The sequence below is a fragment of the Salvelinus namaycush genome, unplaced genomic scaffold (assembly GCF_016432855.1).
Source record: "Salvelinus namaycush isolate Seneca unplaced genomic scaffold, SaNama_1.0 Scaffold326, whole genome shotgun sequence".
Classification (NCBI taxonomy): domain Eukaryota; kingdom Metazoa; phylum Chordata; class Actinopteri; order Salmoniformes; family Salmonidae; genus Salvelinus; species Salvelinus namaycush.
In genome coordinates, this window is record NW_024060186.1 from 1 (window position 1) to 18,518 (window position 18,518).

At 44.0% G+C, this 18,518-nt stretch overlaps 1 protein-coding gene across 1 annotated transcript; it reads right to left on the minus strand.

The window, feature by feature from the left end:
* Positions 1 to 52: 52 nt before the first annotated feature.
* On the minus strand, positions 53 to 17,828 carry LOC120040133 (hydroperoxide isomerase ALOXE3-like; the record flags this gene model as incomplete). The annotated part of the gene is made up of 12 exons (XM_038985379.1): positions 17,821 to 17,828; positions 17,310 to 17,460; positions 8,757 to 8,967; positions 8,449 to 8,530; positions 6,665 to 6,787; positions 5,826 to 5,929; positions 5,537 to 5,706; positions 4,664 to 4,807; positions 3,965 to 4,168; positions 3,624 to 3,710; positions 1,635 to 1,804; positions 53 to 174 (listed from the first exon to the last, which is right to left on the minus strand). Coding segments are annotated over exons 1-12 (1,576 nt in total), but the record flags the coding sequence as incomplete, so codon positions are not given.
* Positions 17,829 to 18,518: the final 690 nt, after the last annotated feature.

An 18,518-nucleotide genomic window follows, 5' to 3' on the forward strand; every position in this document is an offset into this window, starting at 1 on the left:
GATTAAGAGTTGAGAAAGAGCTACTGTGTCTTTTAAATTAGAAAAGTGTAACCTGTGCTGGTTTCTGCCAGGAAGCCATGGAAGAAGATCTCCTTGATCCAGTTCTGCAGTTCAGAGTCCTTCTGGATGTCTGAGTCACAGGTGTAGTAGTGAACAATCATTTTCTGAACAAACCTATACAAAACCACAGGACAACATCAGGTATTAGCAAAACACTATGACAAAACACAGGGCTGTTCCACCAGTTAGGGGCCTTATGAGTAGTGTAACTTGGTGATTTTTATTTCACCTAATTTTAACATTGTCATAAAGAGCACATGTTAAACTTCATTAAAAAATATATATATCAGAGGTTAAATAAAAATAAAAATATTATAGTAAGTGCCTATTAAGTGACAAACAAAGTAACAGGGTTGACCGTAAGTGTTTTGACGATGTTATCTTAAATCAGCCATACATCTCATGGTGACAGGGAATGGAAGCTTGTTCTGTGCAACAGGGAGGGGAAATTACATTTTTATTTAACTAGGCACAGACGAAAGCACAAAGGGCAAGAAGGTAGAGACAACAATACATCACGCAAAGCAGCCACAACTGTCAGTAAGTGTCCACGATTGAGACTTTGAATGATGAGATGGAGATAAAACTGTCCTGTTGGAGTGTTTGTTGCAGTCGCTAGCTGCAGCGAACTGAAAAGACGAGCGACCCAGGAATGTAAGCTTCATTTAAAAATAATAAAAATTGTGAAAACATTTCTAGCCTGTCTGTCTGTCTGTCTGTCTGTCTGTCTGTCGTCTGTCTGTCTGTCTGTCTGTCTGTCTGTCTGTCTGTCTGTCTGTCTGTCTGTCTGTCTGTCTGTCTGTCTGTCTGTCTGTCTGTCTGTCTGTCTGTGGGTAACTGGGTTGAAGTGTTACGCTTTTGACATCTAGTCAAATTGTTATGATTTGACTAGATGTTCAATGTTCTTCACAAAAAAATTGTTAACAAAAAATGTTCACCATTTTAAAAGAGTTCAGTTCACTTAACAGGATTGACCTTAAAATTAGGATTTTTTATTTTATTTTTATTAATCACTAATCATGTGAAATATATAATAATCTTCAGAAATTACTTTGTCAAAGCAACAAAATAACTAAAGCTTTAAAATAATGTTGAAAAGTTGTAGAAATGTTGAGGTTAAGGGGGTTAAAATATTCCTAGAAGTCACAGAGGATGCACAGAGGGACATGTTAAAATGCTGAATTTTTTCACTTTAGCAAGACTTTATTCATATAAAAAAATGTATTGAATTTTCCATGAGGTCTATTTAATATAGCTTTAATATAACAGGCTTTAAAAATATCAAAGGTACACAAAAGGCACTCATTTCACGTAATGACCCAGCACTGATATTATGGGCTACATTGTCATAGTGCAAAAGAGCACAAATCTTTGCAATAAATACTGTAAACCTCATTATAATCTGGCAGCATGATTTACTTTGGAGGAAGGAGTTAACTAGAGTTAGTAAACTGAGCAAACATGTAGCTGCATGAACTAGCCTCCTTATAATACACAAATCTAATTGTGCTGTCAAATTGACAGATCTTGATTTTTTTTCACCACAAAACTCAAGAGACCTGTACACAAACTACCTGTGAACGATGTCCCACAACCTGAGTCCGTCATCCCTGTAGAAGAAGTTGGGGATTGACTCCAGACCGCGTGCAGTGATGTCCTCCGGCATACAGAGGGAGCTGTAGGTCAATGAGGCCACCGCTTTCTTCAGGAACTCCAACATCCCTGGACCTCCTACATTGGCATTCTTCAAGATGGGTTAAAGGGATAGTTCACCTTTTTTAAATCATAACATAATCTATTTCACAAAGAAAAAAATATCCACCCTGGTCTAAAGTATTATTATTATTATTTTTTTTTTTTGCAAAAATGTGCTGTTTCCATCAAGCCTGTCGGGTACTTCAGCCACATAAACCATGTTTCCATCCAACCATTTTATGTAACCAGTGAGAAAAACCTATCACTTCTCCCCTTGTGTCATATAATAGGACATGCAGTGCATTCTAACAGCGATCGATGTTTTAAATATCAAACAGGGTTATCGAAGACAGAACTTGTTAATGACAGACGCCAGGGCAGCTCTGTGGTTTAAGCGACAAAGACAGGTTGCCTGATATCACATAATTTATGCACACGCATCGATGGGGCAGATGGCTGTGTGTTATGAGTCTGAACGGTCAGATAGCTAGCAACAATGACAAGAAGCTACCATGTGGGGAATTGTAGTGGCTTGTTTCAGCTAGTTGTAGTTCAGCCTGATGATCAGTTTACTCTACCGCGGTATGTGTCGCTAGGCAACGCCTGACAGTTCAGCCTGATGATAAGTTTACCCTACCGCGGTATGTGTCGCTAGGCAACGCCTGACAGTTCAGCCTGATGATCAGTTTACTCTACCGCGGTATGTGTCGCTAGGCAACGCCTGACAGTTCAGCCTGATGATCAGTTTACTCTACCGCGGTATGTGTCGCTAGGCAACGCCTGACAGTTCAGCCTGATGATCAATTTACTCTACCGCGGTATGTGTCGCTAGGCAACGCCTGACAGTTCAGCCTGATAATCAGTTTACTCTACCGCGCTATGTGTCGCTAGACAACGCCTGACAGTTCAGCCTGATGACCAATTTCCTCTGCAGCGGTATGTGTCGCTAGGTATACATCTCAAAATGATAACCAGCTCAGTGTCTAATGTGTTACAGGCTTTGATTTTTCCATTTATGTTTTGAGGTTGGACTTTAGCACATACAGTATAGCTCGTTAGCATGTAGGGCGCACCGATTGGTGTCACCTCATTAGGACAGTATGTGTTACACCTGTGCTGGTTACCATCTAGTGGGCAGGTGTTTCACCGGTGCTGGCCCAGGTGCTATTGAAGAGTGGGTGGCCCAGTGCTCCAGATGTCTTGAGATATGTGGAGGGTCAACACCTTTTAGGTGTGGTGCTCCCTATTTGAGTTCTAGAAAAACATTCCTTTGTCTGATTTCGTTTTGCGCCACCTTTTTGGTTTGCTTCTTGTCTGTAAGTTTGATGTGGGTTTTTCTTTTGTTTGCCTCTTCTTGGGCAAATTTTGTCGGAGCTCATGGTGGGTGTCTTTTAGGTTCCAGTTGTTGTGGCTAGTCAACTTTCAGTGGACACCCCCATGAGTGTCGTTCAGAACCCCTCCTAAAACCACACCTGTTTTGTTTTGGTTGTTGGTCAGTGACTCTGTTAGTTTCCCCCTTCTGTTTGAGTGACATTTTTGCTGGGGAACGTAACAAAAGTTACGATTGTATAATCGTATAGTGTTTAGAAGGCCTTATTTTAGATGTACTTCATTTTGTTTAATCTGAACAGTTTTTAAATAAGTTAGCTGGTAATTTAGGAACGTCCAGAATAATCATTTTGGAGAATGTAACAATGCTAGTGGAAATGGATTGTATCAGCGGTGCATTTATAAGCATGCGGAAAGCAGGGTGCTTCTTTTTTTAACACAGAGCTCTCTTATGCTTTTGAATCAGTTTCCACTAGCATTGTGACATTCCACAACTATTAACATATTATAGAACATTATAAGAATGGAATAGGCAGTACCTCTGTGATCACCCCCTTCTCTGATATGAGGGCCTGTCTAGCCAGAGTGTTGATCTGCAGAGTGTAGCGGAAGTGAGAGATCAGGAGCTATGGAGAAAGATGGAACAATCGTACATGAAATTCACAACTAAAGAAGCTATGTATTTTACTGTACTACAATCTACTCCAACTTTCAATTACAAAAAATACATACAATGAATACATTTATTTGCAAATACTTCAGGTTCTCTTAATTATGTTAAAAGTATTGAGTTAATAGGAAAATGAGAACTCGCACAACTGTAGTGTTATAACAGTTGAAAACAAACTCTGTGTCTGCATGCACAGCAGCAGGTATATACCTTGTAGAGGGGATGGACCATTGGTAGGTTACGCAGTGTCGACACGGCAAACACCTCAGCCAGCAGGTGAGTCCTCAGCAGGTGAAAGTTCAGCTCGTGTTCGGCGAAGTCAGCGTTCCTCACAAAGATCTTGGCCAGGAGCCAGTCATACTCAGAGTCAGTAGGAAGGAAGATGGGGTTGTCTTCTCCAGGCACCTGCTTCAGCTGTAAAAGGAAGCAGAACAATCATGGCTTGCTTCATTAATTGAGAATGTGTATATTGTTACAATTTAAAGACATACAGAAGTTTAATAGTTGTTTGCTTAACACGAGTTTTGCCTGTATGGTTCATGTAGACATAGGATATAACATCAATCATGAAACCCCCAAATCCTTAGTTTTAGGCTAACAGTATATGCTTTTGCTCATGGTTTTTGCTTTCTGGTCAATTAGTTAATTTCTGGGCAATATTTATGTCCATGCTTCCGTGCTTCTACACCTGCATTGCTTGCTGTTTGGGGTTTTAGGCTGGGTTTCTGTACAGCACTTCGAGATATTAGCTGATGTACGAAGGGCTATATAAAAAAATAAACTTGATTAAAATAAACTTGATTTATGGGACTCCTTTTGGTTCAAGAGAACTCCCAGTGGCAAACATTCTGTTAAGATTATTTAATTTGGGTTTCGGAAGTATAGATCTCATTCTTATGTGAGATGTACCTGGATTGCAATGGGAATGAGCTTATCTTCTGGGGTCACGTAGAGCAAGCAGAGAGGAGCAGCCAAGAAGTGCTGTTTCCCGTGGATCACGTTTGCAGTCACTCCATGTAGACGCTTGTAGTCAACCAGAAAGATGTTGCCTTTCTGTTTAGGTTAGGACATGAATGAGTTAGGGAGGCAGATGTTGCCTTTCTGTTTAGGTTAGGACATGAATGAGTTAGGGAGGCAGATGTTGCCTTTCTGTTTAGGTTAGGACATGAATGAGTTAGGGAGGCAGATGTTGCCTTTCTGTTTAGGTTAGGACATGAATGAGTTAGGGAGGCAGATGTTGCCAACAACACCACCATGCCAAAGGAAGAGTACTGACTGTCACGTTCTGACCTTAGTTCCTTTTTTATGTCTTTATTTTAGTGTGGTCAGAGCGTGAGTTGGGGTGGGCATTCTATGTTGTTTTTCTATGTTTTGTTCTGTTGTTCTATTTCTATGTGTTTGGCCTAGTATGGTTCTCAATCAGAGGCAGGTGTTAGTCGTTGTCTCTGATTGGGAGCCATATTTAGGTAGCCTGTTGTCTATTGTGTTTTGTGGGTGGTTGTTTCCTGTGTCTGTACCATACGGGACTGTTTCGATTTTCATTTGTTCATTCACTTTGTTATTTTGTATGTTTGTAGTGTTCAGTTTTTTATATTAAAATGGACACTTACCACGCTGCACATTGGTCCGATATCTCTTATTCCTCGTCAGAAGAAGAGGAAAGTCGTTACACTGACACAATGTACAGCATATTCTATTGTACTACACACAATTTCCTGAGGAAGAAACCACTAGAGCAATAACAGAACGATGAATGACATATATTACTCCATTTTTACAAACCTGAATTTCTGCTTCAAGGTTTTTTCCGAAAAGGGAAGCCTTCACCATGTCTTCTGTGACAGGGAAGTTCTCTGGAAGCTTGGAGCAGCGATGGATCATCATGGGGTTGATGCCGTTCAGAAGCTGGTACCCGAAAAACTCATCCTCCTTCCAGTTCTTTTCGACATATTCTAGAAAAAAACAAAATGATCATGTGTAAAATGAAACTTTGTGCAAAATAATAATGAGTTACTAATGATTCCAGTGAGCTATTTGATTGCTGCCTTCTTTAAGACTGAGCCCAACTTACCATAGACGTCAGTCTTGTGGCTATTGAAAACGTGACTGAGTTCATCTAGGCTCTTCCATTGTTTCTTGTTGGTGGAATGGGTTTCTAGTTTCAGTGACACCAATCTGCCAGGATAGAGGAGGAACTTTACTTCAACATGAGAAAGATGGTGCTGTTGATTAGAGAATGGTGCTAACAATGCCAGGATGTCCCCCAGGGCTCTGAGCTAGGTCCACTACTCTTCATCATCTACATCCTCCCCCTAGGGTGATCGATTCATTCACAGGCCACATATCCTTAATATTATGTGTCAATTGGCATTTGATTTGGTGAAAAGTTCAGCTATTTGGTTATAATGTCTGCTAGATGGTTAATTGGCTTGTTATTTGATACGATTTCAGGCATGATTTGAGTGGCTAAAAACAAATTCATTTCGGAAAACCTTGCCTGAGGGTGTTATTACTGGCACCATTCCTATAATCCACGTTCCACCACAACCCTGATGGCCACATTCCCAACATCTCATAATATCACAATTACCTGAACTGGTGTAGGACAATCACATCTCATCTCACTGTGAAGGAAGTATTTTTAAAGGTGTGTTGGGGATATGCCAATAGAGATGATTAAATATCTCATTCATTTCCTGGTGCTGCCTCTTAAGGTTCTCAACCTGGGTTCCATGTTCCCCTGGGGATACTTGGCCTATACTCAGGTGGTACTTGTGAAGACTCACAAGAGCATAGGCCTAGAGGTAAAATGCACACGAGGGGGTATACTTCAGGGGTACTCTGGGAAGAGCAAAATGTGACTGTTTTACATTAAGCAAAACAATTTTGAAAACCAGTGCTCCAACTTACGCTTCGACTGCTGTGAAGGTGAACTCAATGTCCTTGGTGAAAGAGAAGCGGACCTCAGCAGGGAGATCAGAAGCGCTGTCAACTTTCATTATTTCGGGTAGACCCTCGGCATATATACTCCAACTGAAGGGAATAGACATGGTAAATCAAGACGGGATACACAGCCTATCGTTCACCATTACATACAAAATGGTAGCTTAGGTGACTTCACATAAATGTTTCTGTGTTTAAGAGTTATTTGTTTCTTTAGAGTTTATAGTTTAGAAAAATGATGCGTCATTCCACAAATGCTACAACTATACACTACCGTTTTTTTTATACATTGTGGACCACTCAAATTGAGTTGAGGCACTAAAAACAATCATAGTCAAACATGGTACAGTAGAGATGTGATCTATAATACATTACATCTGTACACATGTACGCATAAACAAAAATCTGTACATAAATGGACAATTAGGCACTTATAAAGAAGTCTCCATTTGAGGATAAGTACCATTTACATAATTGTTACTTGAAGATGTCGTAATTTATTATTTTCATCTAGACTGTTAAAATAATATTTTGGACTGGACAGCTGAAGAAACACATCCGGTCTAATGTTGTTGTATAACCCACAGTGAAGTAAGACATGAGCATCTGTTTCAATGGAACCATTGTAAAAAAAAAAGTACATAGATGTTTAAGGGAGTGTTAGTGTATTGCCCAGTCTCAATCGCGAGTGGGGTCACTCCACATAAAACATTTGCAAGAGAGCTTCGATATTACTTGGATAAAACTGTACGTACATAGGGTTCAGTCCCAAACAAGGCTATTATAGTTCTTTGTTTTTATGTTTTATATTTAAACAGAGAAATAATAACCTGTTTAGTTTCAATTCATTTTCAGACTTGATTTTCTAGTTTAGATTCTGTTTTCATTTGATTAAAAGCATTTGATTTTTATATTATTTTGGTTTTAGTTTTTGTGTAAGGGACAGAAAGTAGCCTATGCATGGGGAGGATAGAAGACACGTATGTGTTGTTGGACTATAGTTTGAGTGTTTTTGGGGGATTTCACTTCTTGCCACTGGGGGGCAGTTTTAAATAAGGTGATGGGTCAGGTCATAGTCTAGGTTAGATTTAAATGATAAAGTCAATTTCAATGTGACTTGCCCATGTTAACAGCAATCCAATGCTTTTTTTTAACCTTAGTAGTCAAATCAAATGTTATTGGTCACATACACATATTTAGCAGATGTTAGCGAAATGCTTGTGTTCCTAGCTCCAACAGTACAGTAGTATCTAACAATTCACAACAATACACACATCTAAAAGTAAAAGAATGGAAATAAGAAATATATAAATATTAGGACGAGCAATGTCGGAGTTGTATTGACTAAAATACAGTATATACATGAGATGAGTAAAGCAGTATGTCAACATGATTAAATTGATAGAAAAACAAACTACAACTGAACATAATTTGATGTTTTTTGTTTTAGTTTGTTTTAGAGGCAAAGATAATAGTTTCAGTATAGTTTTTCAAACTGATTTCTTAATAATTTATTTCAGTTTAGGAAATAGTTTTTTCATGATTCATTTTTGTTTCAGTTTTAGTTTAGTAACTTTGGTCCCAACAGTGTGTTTTAAAAGACAGTAGGTGCACATTTAGTTACTTTCGTGTTGGTACCACTTTAGTTCATTGCTCTCTAAAAGTGCTGATTCAAAAGCATTTGGATGTTGTTTTGAATTGTTTCTGCATCTTAGGAATTGAGTTTCAAGATCTCAGAACCAGCCTCTCACCGGTAGACCTTTTGCCGATTCTGCAGCTCCCTCTGTCTCTCTTCTATGGCCTCTGGCCAGGTCTCATTGAATATCAGTTTACCTTATTAACAAAAGGCCATAAAGTGTGATTATTTTCATGTTTTGGGGGGATTGATCAACATCTTAAGCCATATAAAGTATATCCACCATTATTCCATAAAAATGGCCCCTTTGACACACATTTCAAAAGAAACTACAAATTACATTCAGCGAGCAGATGTATAATAGGCACAGCAGGTATACTCAGAACTTAACCTAGACAATGATCTATATATCAACATACTGACCAGTGGCCTCCCTGAACATCAGCCGCTCATTGCCTGAGATCCAGTGGTAACAGGGGAAGTTGACTGTGTCTCCCTCTGGTGTGGTCACCACAACTTTAGAGCAGAACCAGTCATTGTTGAGGAAGCAGAATGGGAGGTACGGCTCTGATTCCAGCACCACAAACTCCAGATGGCCCAGGGAGGAAGGACAGGACACATCAAGCTCAATCACCTACAGAGAGATAGATGACATGTTAGAATGATCCCGGCAAACAAACAACTTTTTCTCAAAGTTGACAAAGTTGTTTGTTTTGTTGTTTTTCAATCATTTTTTATTTTTTATTATTTCACCTTCTAGGCAAATGAATTAAGAACAACTTCTTATTTAAAATGACGACCTGCCAAGAGGCTAAAGGCCTCCTTTGAGGATTAAAAAAACAACACCCATCACGACAAAAGAGACCACAACACTACATAAAGAAAGACAACACAACATGACAACACAACATGGTACAGTAGCAACACAACATCAGCACAACATGGTAGCATCACAACATGGCAGCAGCACAACATGGTAGCAGCACAAACAAGGTACAAACTTGTTTGGCACAGACAACAGCACGAAGGACAAAAATGTAGAGATAACAATACATCACGCGAAGCAGCCACAAGTGTCAGTAAGAGTGCCCATAATTGGGTCTTTGAATGTAGAGATGGAGATAAAAACTGTTCAGTTTGAGTGTTTTTTGCAGCTCGTTCTAGTCGCTAGCTGCAGCGAACTGAGAAGAGGAGGGACCCAGGGATGTACTGTGTGTGCATTGGGGACCTTTAACAGAATGTGACTGGCAGAACAGGTGTTGTATGTGAAGGATGAGGGTTGCAGTAGGTATCTCAGATAGAGGTGAGTGAGGCCTAAGAGGCTTTTATAAATAACCATCAACCAGTGTGTCTTGCACCGGGTATACAGAGATGACCAGTTTACAGAGAAGTGTAGAGTGCAGTGATTTGTTCTATAAGGTGCATTGGTGGCAAATCTGATGGCCGAATGGTAAAGAACATCTAGCTGCTTGAGAACACCCTTACCTACCAATCTATAAATGATGTCTCTGTAATCTAGCATGGGTAGGATGGTCATCTGAATCAGGGTTAGTTTGGCAGCTGGGGTGAAAGAAGCGATTACGATAGAGGAAACCGAGTCTAGATTTAACCTTAGCCTGCAGCTTGGATATGTGCTGAGAGAAGGACAGTGTACTGTCTAACCATACTCCCAAGTACTTGTATGAGGTGACTACCTCGAGCTCTAAACCCTCAGAGATGGTAATCAGTGACACATCCATAACCTGAGCGGACACCAGATTGCATACCAGAGAGAATACTACAAGTGTTTCCAACACTTTTTATTACAGTTAGGATCAGCATGAGCTCCCACTTTAAATAAAGGACGCACTGTGGCTGCCTTCCAAGCGTCTATGACAAATCCGGACAAGTCATTTAACTGACCAGCCGTGAAACAGTGATCACTAAGGTTATTACAGAAAGCACCAGTATGATACTGTGATGGACATTTTTATAATGTGAAGAGACAGCCTTGAAAATGTTCATCTTGTCTTAGTGTCATAAATAATCCTTGGTTCCTGCCTGTGCTTGGTAAAGATATGAAGGGGGGCGGGGCGACATGACCCCTCCTTAGGACCACCTGGCAGATCGCCCAGAATATGTTCTTTCAGCTAAGATAGGAGACTGTGCCAGACACATGTCAGAACCAACTCTATAAACTATGTAACATGTCTGTAACCAGAATATAAGGGATAACGGGACTGCCCCAGAGGAGAGAGCTCCTAATTGACCATTGTACTTGGTGCATTGAGTTGGTTGGAAACTCTCCAGTGCGCTGGTAATGAAGGATTATTCATTTAATATTGACTGAGTGTCCCTGAGTAGAACTTCCACTACAATACCTATCAGGATTATTTGTGAGGATAACATCAAGGAGAGGAGCCTTTTCTGGGTGTTTGGGGTTGGTAATGATCTGAGAGAGATTTAGTGAGTCCCATTGTTTTAAGACTTGGTCCGGTGGTTTAATCATGTCCCAGTTTAGGTCACCTATCAGGACAAATTCATACTTACTGTAAGGCCCAGGAGAGAGCTTAGGGCAAGTAGGTTACAGGCCGGTGCTGATGGTGGACAAAACAACCAGCAACAATCAACAAAGAGCTATTTGAAAGCTTAATGCTGAAAACCAGCAAAACCAATTGTTAGACAACCGAGCACTGAAGGTGTTCCTTGGTAAAGATTGCCACTCCACCACCACTGGAAGACATCTTGGGGAAAAAGGTTATATCCAGAAAGGTTATCAGTGTTCAGAACAGTCTTTCTTAACCATGTCTCAGTAATGCACATTTCCAGATATCATCCGCAGTAATAAAATCAGGGCGTGGCAGAGGACAGGGAGAGCTTTGCAGTGTTGCTTTTTTATGCCATTTGAATGTGCATCAGATCAACAAGATCATATTGTACAGCAATTTTATCAGCTAACATGAATACAAAGCCGGCGAGAGAGGGTTAGAATAGGATGGGAGGCCCAGAGTTGTGAGTGTGTTAACAAACATTTTCTGTCCCACGGTCGGGTAAATGAGCTGGAGAACGAGTGCTCTTGGTTAAGCGGCGAGGTTGTCCATAGGGCGCTGAAGAGCAGGTGCTCTTGGTGGAGGTACGTGGTTGACTGCAAGTGTTGGAGGAGCGGGTTTCCCCTGAAGTTGGAGGCATGGTGATTCCATCATGGAGGAGTGATGGGATAAGGTGGGGATCGGAACTTTGTGTTTGGGAAAGGAGTCCTGTTCGGGACATCTGGCTTGTGCAGTGCACATCCCAAAAATGCAGGACTCATGGATAGTGGTTCAGGAACAGAGGGTATAGTGGGCTCGGATATATTGTGGGTTTGATCGGATGTAGCTGTGGTAATCCTGGGGTCCAGCTGCTTAGGATTTAAACTATGTGGTCAGACAGCTCTTGGCGAGAAGCAGTGATCTGCGTAAACCGGTTGTATTCGGTGCATGTGACAACAACATTTTTATGTGATTTGATTTATGAATGATGGAGGCCACTGTGTTCTTGGGGACCTTCAATGCTGCAGAAATATTTTGGTACCCTTTCCCAGATCTGTGCCTCAACACATTCCTGTCTCGGAGCTCTACGGACAATTCCTTCGACCTCATGGCTTGGTTTTTAAACTGACATGCACTGTCAACTGTGGGACCTTACATAGACAAGTGTGTGCCTTTCCAAATCATGTCCAAACAATTGAATTTACCAAAAGGTGGACTCCAATCAAGTTGTAAAAACATCTCAAGGATGATCAATGGAAACAGGATGCACTTGAGCTCAATTTTGAGTATCATAGAAAAGGGTCTGAATAGTTATGTAAATAAGGAAAGTTTTTTACTTTTTTTATACAGTTGTAAAAATGTCTAAACCTGTTTTCACTTTGACATTATGGGGTATTGTGTGTAGATTGCTGTGAATTTTTATTTTATTTAATCCATTTTAGAATAAGGCTGTAATCTAACAAAATGTGGAAAAATCTAACTGGTTTGAATACTTTCCGATGGCACTGTATTTGGAAAAATACACGTTTTAAAATTCCAACCAATTGATTGGAACAGACGACTCTCGGTCTAACAACAGTTTTGGGGGACAGCCCTACTCCATATATACTTCCACACACAGATGGATTGTGGTAATCGGTGGGGCAAACCCAAAGAAAATTTTGGGGATGCATGCCAGCAAAGCCACTACACAACACAACACTAAACAATACATGCATTGCACTATAACGGTGACAAACAGTGCCCACAAACCATTAGGGCCTACATAAAGATGTCCCAGCAGCAGAGTCCCAACACCTTGCCACTGCTACACCTGCCTATCAACGGAGCCTTGTCTGGCAGCGAAACAGTTCATTCAGTGTCATTTGCTGCCTTTAAAAAAACATAGCTGATATGGCTGACTTGCTTAAACTAATGTGGTTTCTACTGACAATTGAGATGTACAAACTATGGCATAAGGGGACGACAAGCAAATAAGAGGCAATCAGATCATTTCGATTAAGACATTAATGAGTGAGCTAGGATGGACGTAGTCAATAACTTTTTGTTCAGCACTTTTAAATGTACACCGACAGAATTCAGAACATGGGCCGTTCTTACAGTGTTCTACCTGTACACCAAGTCAGAACAGTAAGATAAATAAAGGGTGCATATAAGCAGACAATGAAAGCTTTTACAATATTTGATGAATACATTTCTCTGAAACAGATTAGCGGCTAATGTGCACCACCAAGTCAGAACAGTAGGCGAAATTAAGAGGGCTAAAGAGACCAAATTATTAGGGTGAGGCACATGGGCTTCTAACAGCTTACTACACAACATACACTTAGTATTACTTTCTTAGCTACAGTATACATCTCTCTCTGGCATATTGCATCATGTATGCAGCAGCATACAATACATTTTTGGACTCACCTTGTGCTGTGCTCACTTGAACAGGAATGTGGTGCGGCTGTCCTTCGTGGGCAAATTTTGTCATCAAATGTTGTCAAAGTCTGTCATTCTCTGGATTTACGATGCTTTCAAGACAACTGGGAACTCTGAAAAAAAACAAGGTTGAATCATAATGACCTCAGTGATCTTCAGGTCGTAGCTCTAGAAAGAGACCCGAGTTCCCGACTTGGATGACCATTCAAAATGTATTTTCCCAGTCGGAGCTAGTTTTTTCCTGAGTTCCCAGTTGTCTTGAACTCAATGAAGTCAGATTTCCCAGTTCTGAGTTGAAAGTTGTTTTTAGCACGGCAGAAATCATGCTGCGTTGACAGCATCGCCAATGTTGAATGTTTATCATTTTAAGCTTGGAAAAGAACCAAAAACCGAGATTTGGGACCACACACCAACATGCCCAGTGGGGCTCAAAACATGCCCAGTGGGGCTCAAAACATGCCCTGAATGATGGATCGCCACTGGGTATAATACAACTTTTTGGAGAACTTGGCTGACAGTTTTTGGGATGTACTCTCTCCCCTTGTTCCAACCAGTTTAACCCCCCCTCATGTCTATGTCTGCGCCAATGCGTAAATCGAATTAGCATAAACAAAAATCACCATCAAAATCCATCAGTTTAAGCTAGTGTAATGAGTGCGTGCTGGTGGCAGGGAAGTCAGGCGCAGGAGAGTGAACTTGGTATAAACGGAGCAGTTTAATAAATGCTAAAAAACTCAGAAAACCAATATATACAAAAATAATATTAAAGGGTACAAAACCCATCGCACACCAGAACATGACACCAGAACATGACACCAGAACATGACTTGCACAAAACAAACAATCACAGACAAAGACATGAGGGGAAACAGAGGCTTAAATACACAACATGGAATTGAAACCAGGTGTGATGGAAGACAAGACAAAACCAATGGAAAATAAAAAATGGATCAGCGATGGCTCGAAGGTCGGTGACGTCGACCGCCGAACACCGCCCGAACAAGGAGAGGGACCAACTTCGGCGGAAGTCGTGACAGTACCCCCCCTTTGACACGCGGCTCCAGCTGCGCATCGACACCAACCTCGGGGACGACCCGGAGGGCGAGGGGCAGGGCGATCCGGATGGAGACGGTGGAACTCTCACAGCATAGAAGGATCCAACACATCCTCCACAGGAACCCAGCATCTCTCCTCCGGACCATACCCCTCCCGGTCCACGAGGTACTGAAGGCCCCTCGCCCAACGTCTCAAATCCAGTATGAAACGAACGGAGTACGCCGGGGTCCCCTCAATGTCCAGAGGGGGCGGAGGAACCTCCCGCACCTCAGACTCCTGGAGCGTGCCAGCCACCACCGGCCTGAGGAGAGACACATGGAACGAGCGGTTAATGCGGTAATCGGGGGGAAGCTGTAACCTGTAACAAACCTCGTTCACTCTCCTCAGGACTTTAAATGGCCCCACAAACTGCGGACCCAGCTTCCGACAGGGCAGGCGGAGGGGCAGGTTTGGTCTGGTCGAGAGCCAGACCCGGTGGGAACACCGGGGCCTCACTGCAGTGACGGTCTGCACCAACTTTCTGGCGCAGCACGGTGCGCTGAAGGTGGACATGGGCGGCGTCCCATGTTTCCTCCGCGCGCCGGAACCAGTCATCCACCGCAGGAGCCTGGGTCTGATTCTGATGCCAAGGAGCCAGAACCGGCTGATACCCCAATACACACTGGAAGGGAGAGAGGCCAGTGGAGGAGTGGCGGAGCGAGTTCTGGGTCATCTCTGCCCAGGGCACGAACGCTGCCCACTCCCCCGGCCAGTCCTGGCAATAATACCTCAGAAACCTACCCACATCCTGGTTAACTGTCTCCATCGGCCCGTTACTCTCGGGGTGAAAACCTGAGGTAAGGCTGACTGAGACCCCCAGACGCCCTCCAGACCCTCGAAGTGAACTGGGGACCCCAAACAGACACTATATCCTCAGGCACCCCGTTGTGCCGGAAGACGTGTGTAAACAGGGCCTCCGCAGTCTGTAGGGCCGTAGGGAGACCGGGCAAAGGAAGGAGACGACAGGACTTAGAAAAACAATCCACAACGACCAGGATCGTGGTGTTACCCTGTGAAGGAGGAAGATCGGTCAGGAAATCTACCGGCAGGTGCGACCACGGCCGTTGTGGTATGGGTAAGGGTTGTAACTTACCTCTGGGCAAGTGCCTAGGAGCCTTACACTGGGCGCACACCGAGCAGGAGGAAACATAAACCCTCACATCCTTAGCCAAAGTGGGCCACCAGTACTTCCCACAGAGACAGGGCACCGTTCGACCGATCCCAGGATGACCCAGAGGAGGGTGACGTGTGGGCCCAATAGATCAGCCGGTTGCGGACAGCAGACGGAACGTTCAGACGCCCAGCTGGACACTGGAGGGGAGCGGGCTCTGCACATGACACTCGCTCAATGTCTGCGTCCAGCTCCCACACTCCTGGCGCCACCAGGCAAGAGGCGGGGAGTACGGGAGGGGGATCCATGGGCCGCTCCTCTGTGTCATACAGCCGGGACAATGCGTCTACCTTAACGTTCTTGGAGCCTGGTCTGTAAGAAATGGTAAACACAAAACAGGTGAGAAACATGGCCCACCTTGCCTGGCGAGGGTTCAGTCTCCTCTCCGCCCGGATGTACTCCAGATTGCAGTGGTCAGTCCAGATCAGAAAAGGGTGTCTAGCCCCCTCAAGCCTGTCTCTCCACGCCTTCAAGGCCTTGACGACAGCCAACAACCCCCGGTCCCCCACGTCATAGTTTTGCTCCGCCGGGCTGAGCTTCTTCGAGAAGAAGGCACAGGGGCAGAGCTTCGGTGTCATACCCGAGTGCTGAGAGAGCACAGCTCCTATCCCAGCCTCGGACGTGTCCAACTCCACTATGAACGCCAAAGAGGGATCCGGATGGGCCAACACGGGAGCCGAGGTAAACAGAGCCCTCAGGTGACCAAAAGCCCTGTCCGCCTCAGCTGACCACTGCAAGCGCACCGAACCCCCTTCAGCAGTGAGGTAATGGGAGCCGCTACCTGACCAAAACCCCGGATAACCCCCCGGTAGTAGTTGAATCGCTGCACCTCCTTTACCGTGGTGGGAGTCAGCCAATTACGCACGGCTGAAATGCGGTCACTCTCCATCTCCACCCCTGAGGTGGAAATGCGATACCCTAGGAAGGAGACAGACTGTTGGAAGAACAGGGATTTCTCAGCCTTGACGTACAGGTCATGCTCCAACAGGCGACCAAGCACCATGCGCACCAGGGACACATGCTTGGCGCGTGTAGCGGAGTATATCAAAATGTCATCAATATACACCATCACACCCTGCCCGTGCAGGTCCCTGAAAATCTCACCTACAAAGGCTTGGAAGACTGATGGCGCATTCATCAACCCGTACGGCATGACGAGGTACTCATAGTGCCCTGAGGTGGTACTAAAAGCCGTCTTCCATTCGTCTCCCTCTCGGATACGCACCAGGTTTTAAGCACTCCTGAGATCTACTTTAGTGAAGAAGCGCGCCCCGTGCATTGACTCTATCGTTGTTCCTATGAGCGGTAGCGGGTAGCTATACCTCTATATCTGTGGCCACAGATGGTGCACGAGCAGGAACCCCCTCCGGTCTCCCTGCGCACTGCCCCTCCCAGCTCCATGGGTATCGGAGAGGGAGTGCGAGAGGATGGAACCACCAGACCCCGATCTGAACGTCCGCGAGTAACCAGCAGGTTGTCCAGACGGATGTACAGGTCCACCAGCTGGTCAAACGTGAGGGTGGTGTCTCTGCAGGCCAGCTCCCGACGGTCGTCCTTGCGCAGACTGCAGCGATAATGGTCGATCAGGGCCCTGTTGTTCCATTCCGCGCTGGCAGCCAGGGTCCTAAACTCCAGTGCAAACTCCTGGGCGCTCCTCGTATCCTGCCTCAGATGGTAGAGGCGTTCACCCGCCGCTCTACCCTCAGGAGACGGTGGGTGAACTCCTCAAACTGGTCCAACGCCGCATCTCCCTCTCTCCACACAGCGTTGGCCCACTCCAGGGTTTTGCCGGTGAGGCACGGACACCTTCTCACGGCCAGATGGAGCCGGGTGGACGGTGGCCAGGTATAGCTCCAGTTGAAGTCGGAACCCCCGGCAGCCCGCAGCCTCTCCGTCGTACTCCTGGAGCAGGGAGAGACGAATCCCACTGGGACCAGGATGAAGAGGGGCGCTCAGGAGAGACTCCGGTTGTGCTGGTGGAGGCGCTGGAAGAACTCCCTGTCTCTCCCAGCGGTCCATTTTCTGGACAACGCGGTCCATGGCGATACCAAGATGGTGAAGTATTGCTGCATGCTCCTGGACGCGCTCCTCCACCTCTATGGCCGGGGTACCTTGTCCTGCTGACTCCATAAATGGGTCGGTGATTCTGTATTGAGTGCTGGTGGCAGGGAAGTTAGGCGCAGGAGAGTGAACTTGGTATAAACGGAGCAGTTTAATAAATGCTAAAAAACTCTGAAAACCAATATATACAAAAATAATATAAATGGGTACAAAACCCATCGCACACCAGAACATGACTTACACAAAACATACAACAAACAATCACCGACAAAGGCATGAGGGGAAACAGAGGGTTAAATACACAACATGTAATTGATGGATTGAAACCAGGTGTGATGGAAGACAAAACCAATGGAAAATGAAAAATGGATCAGCGATGGCTAGAAGGTCGGTGACGTCGACCAACTTCGGGGGAAGTCGTGACAGCTAGAGATAATTTTTTGCATGGGATGCGTCTAAATCCATCGCATCCGCCGATGTCGCCCTTCAGCATCTAGGGTGAAAGATGGCAGAGCTAGAGCTATGTTTGTCAGACCATGAGACATCCCAAAAATCGGTCTTCTCACGAAACATCTGTAGCGTCCGAACGGTTTGCCCTGCAAACTATTATGACCACTCTATGGAAAGATGAGACTATCACAAACATGTGTTTTGCTCTAGGAAGCCTGCAAGCATCACAAGACTAGTTTAAGGTAGCGGGGAACCAGTTACAAAAAATGAATGGAAGAATATATGAAGATAGTTTAGTGCCTAAAATAAGGGGTTAAATACATGTAAAAACCATATATATATATATATATAAATAGTTTCCTGATCTTTCTTATATCTCTCAGATATAGAACAGACACTTCAGAACAATCTTCCTTTAGATAATCTGTTCATCCATGTATGAAGTTTTCTATGGGCTAAGAGCAGTAAGGCCAA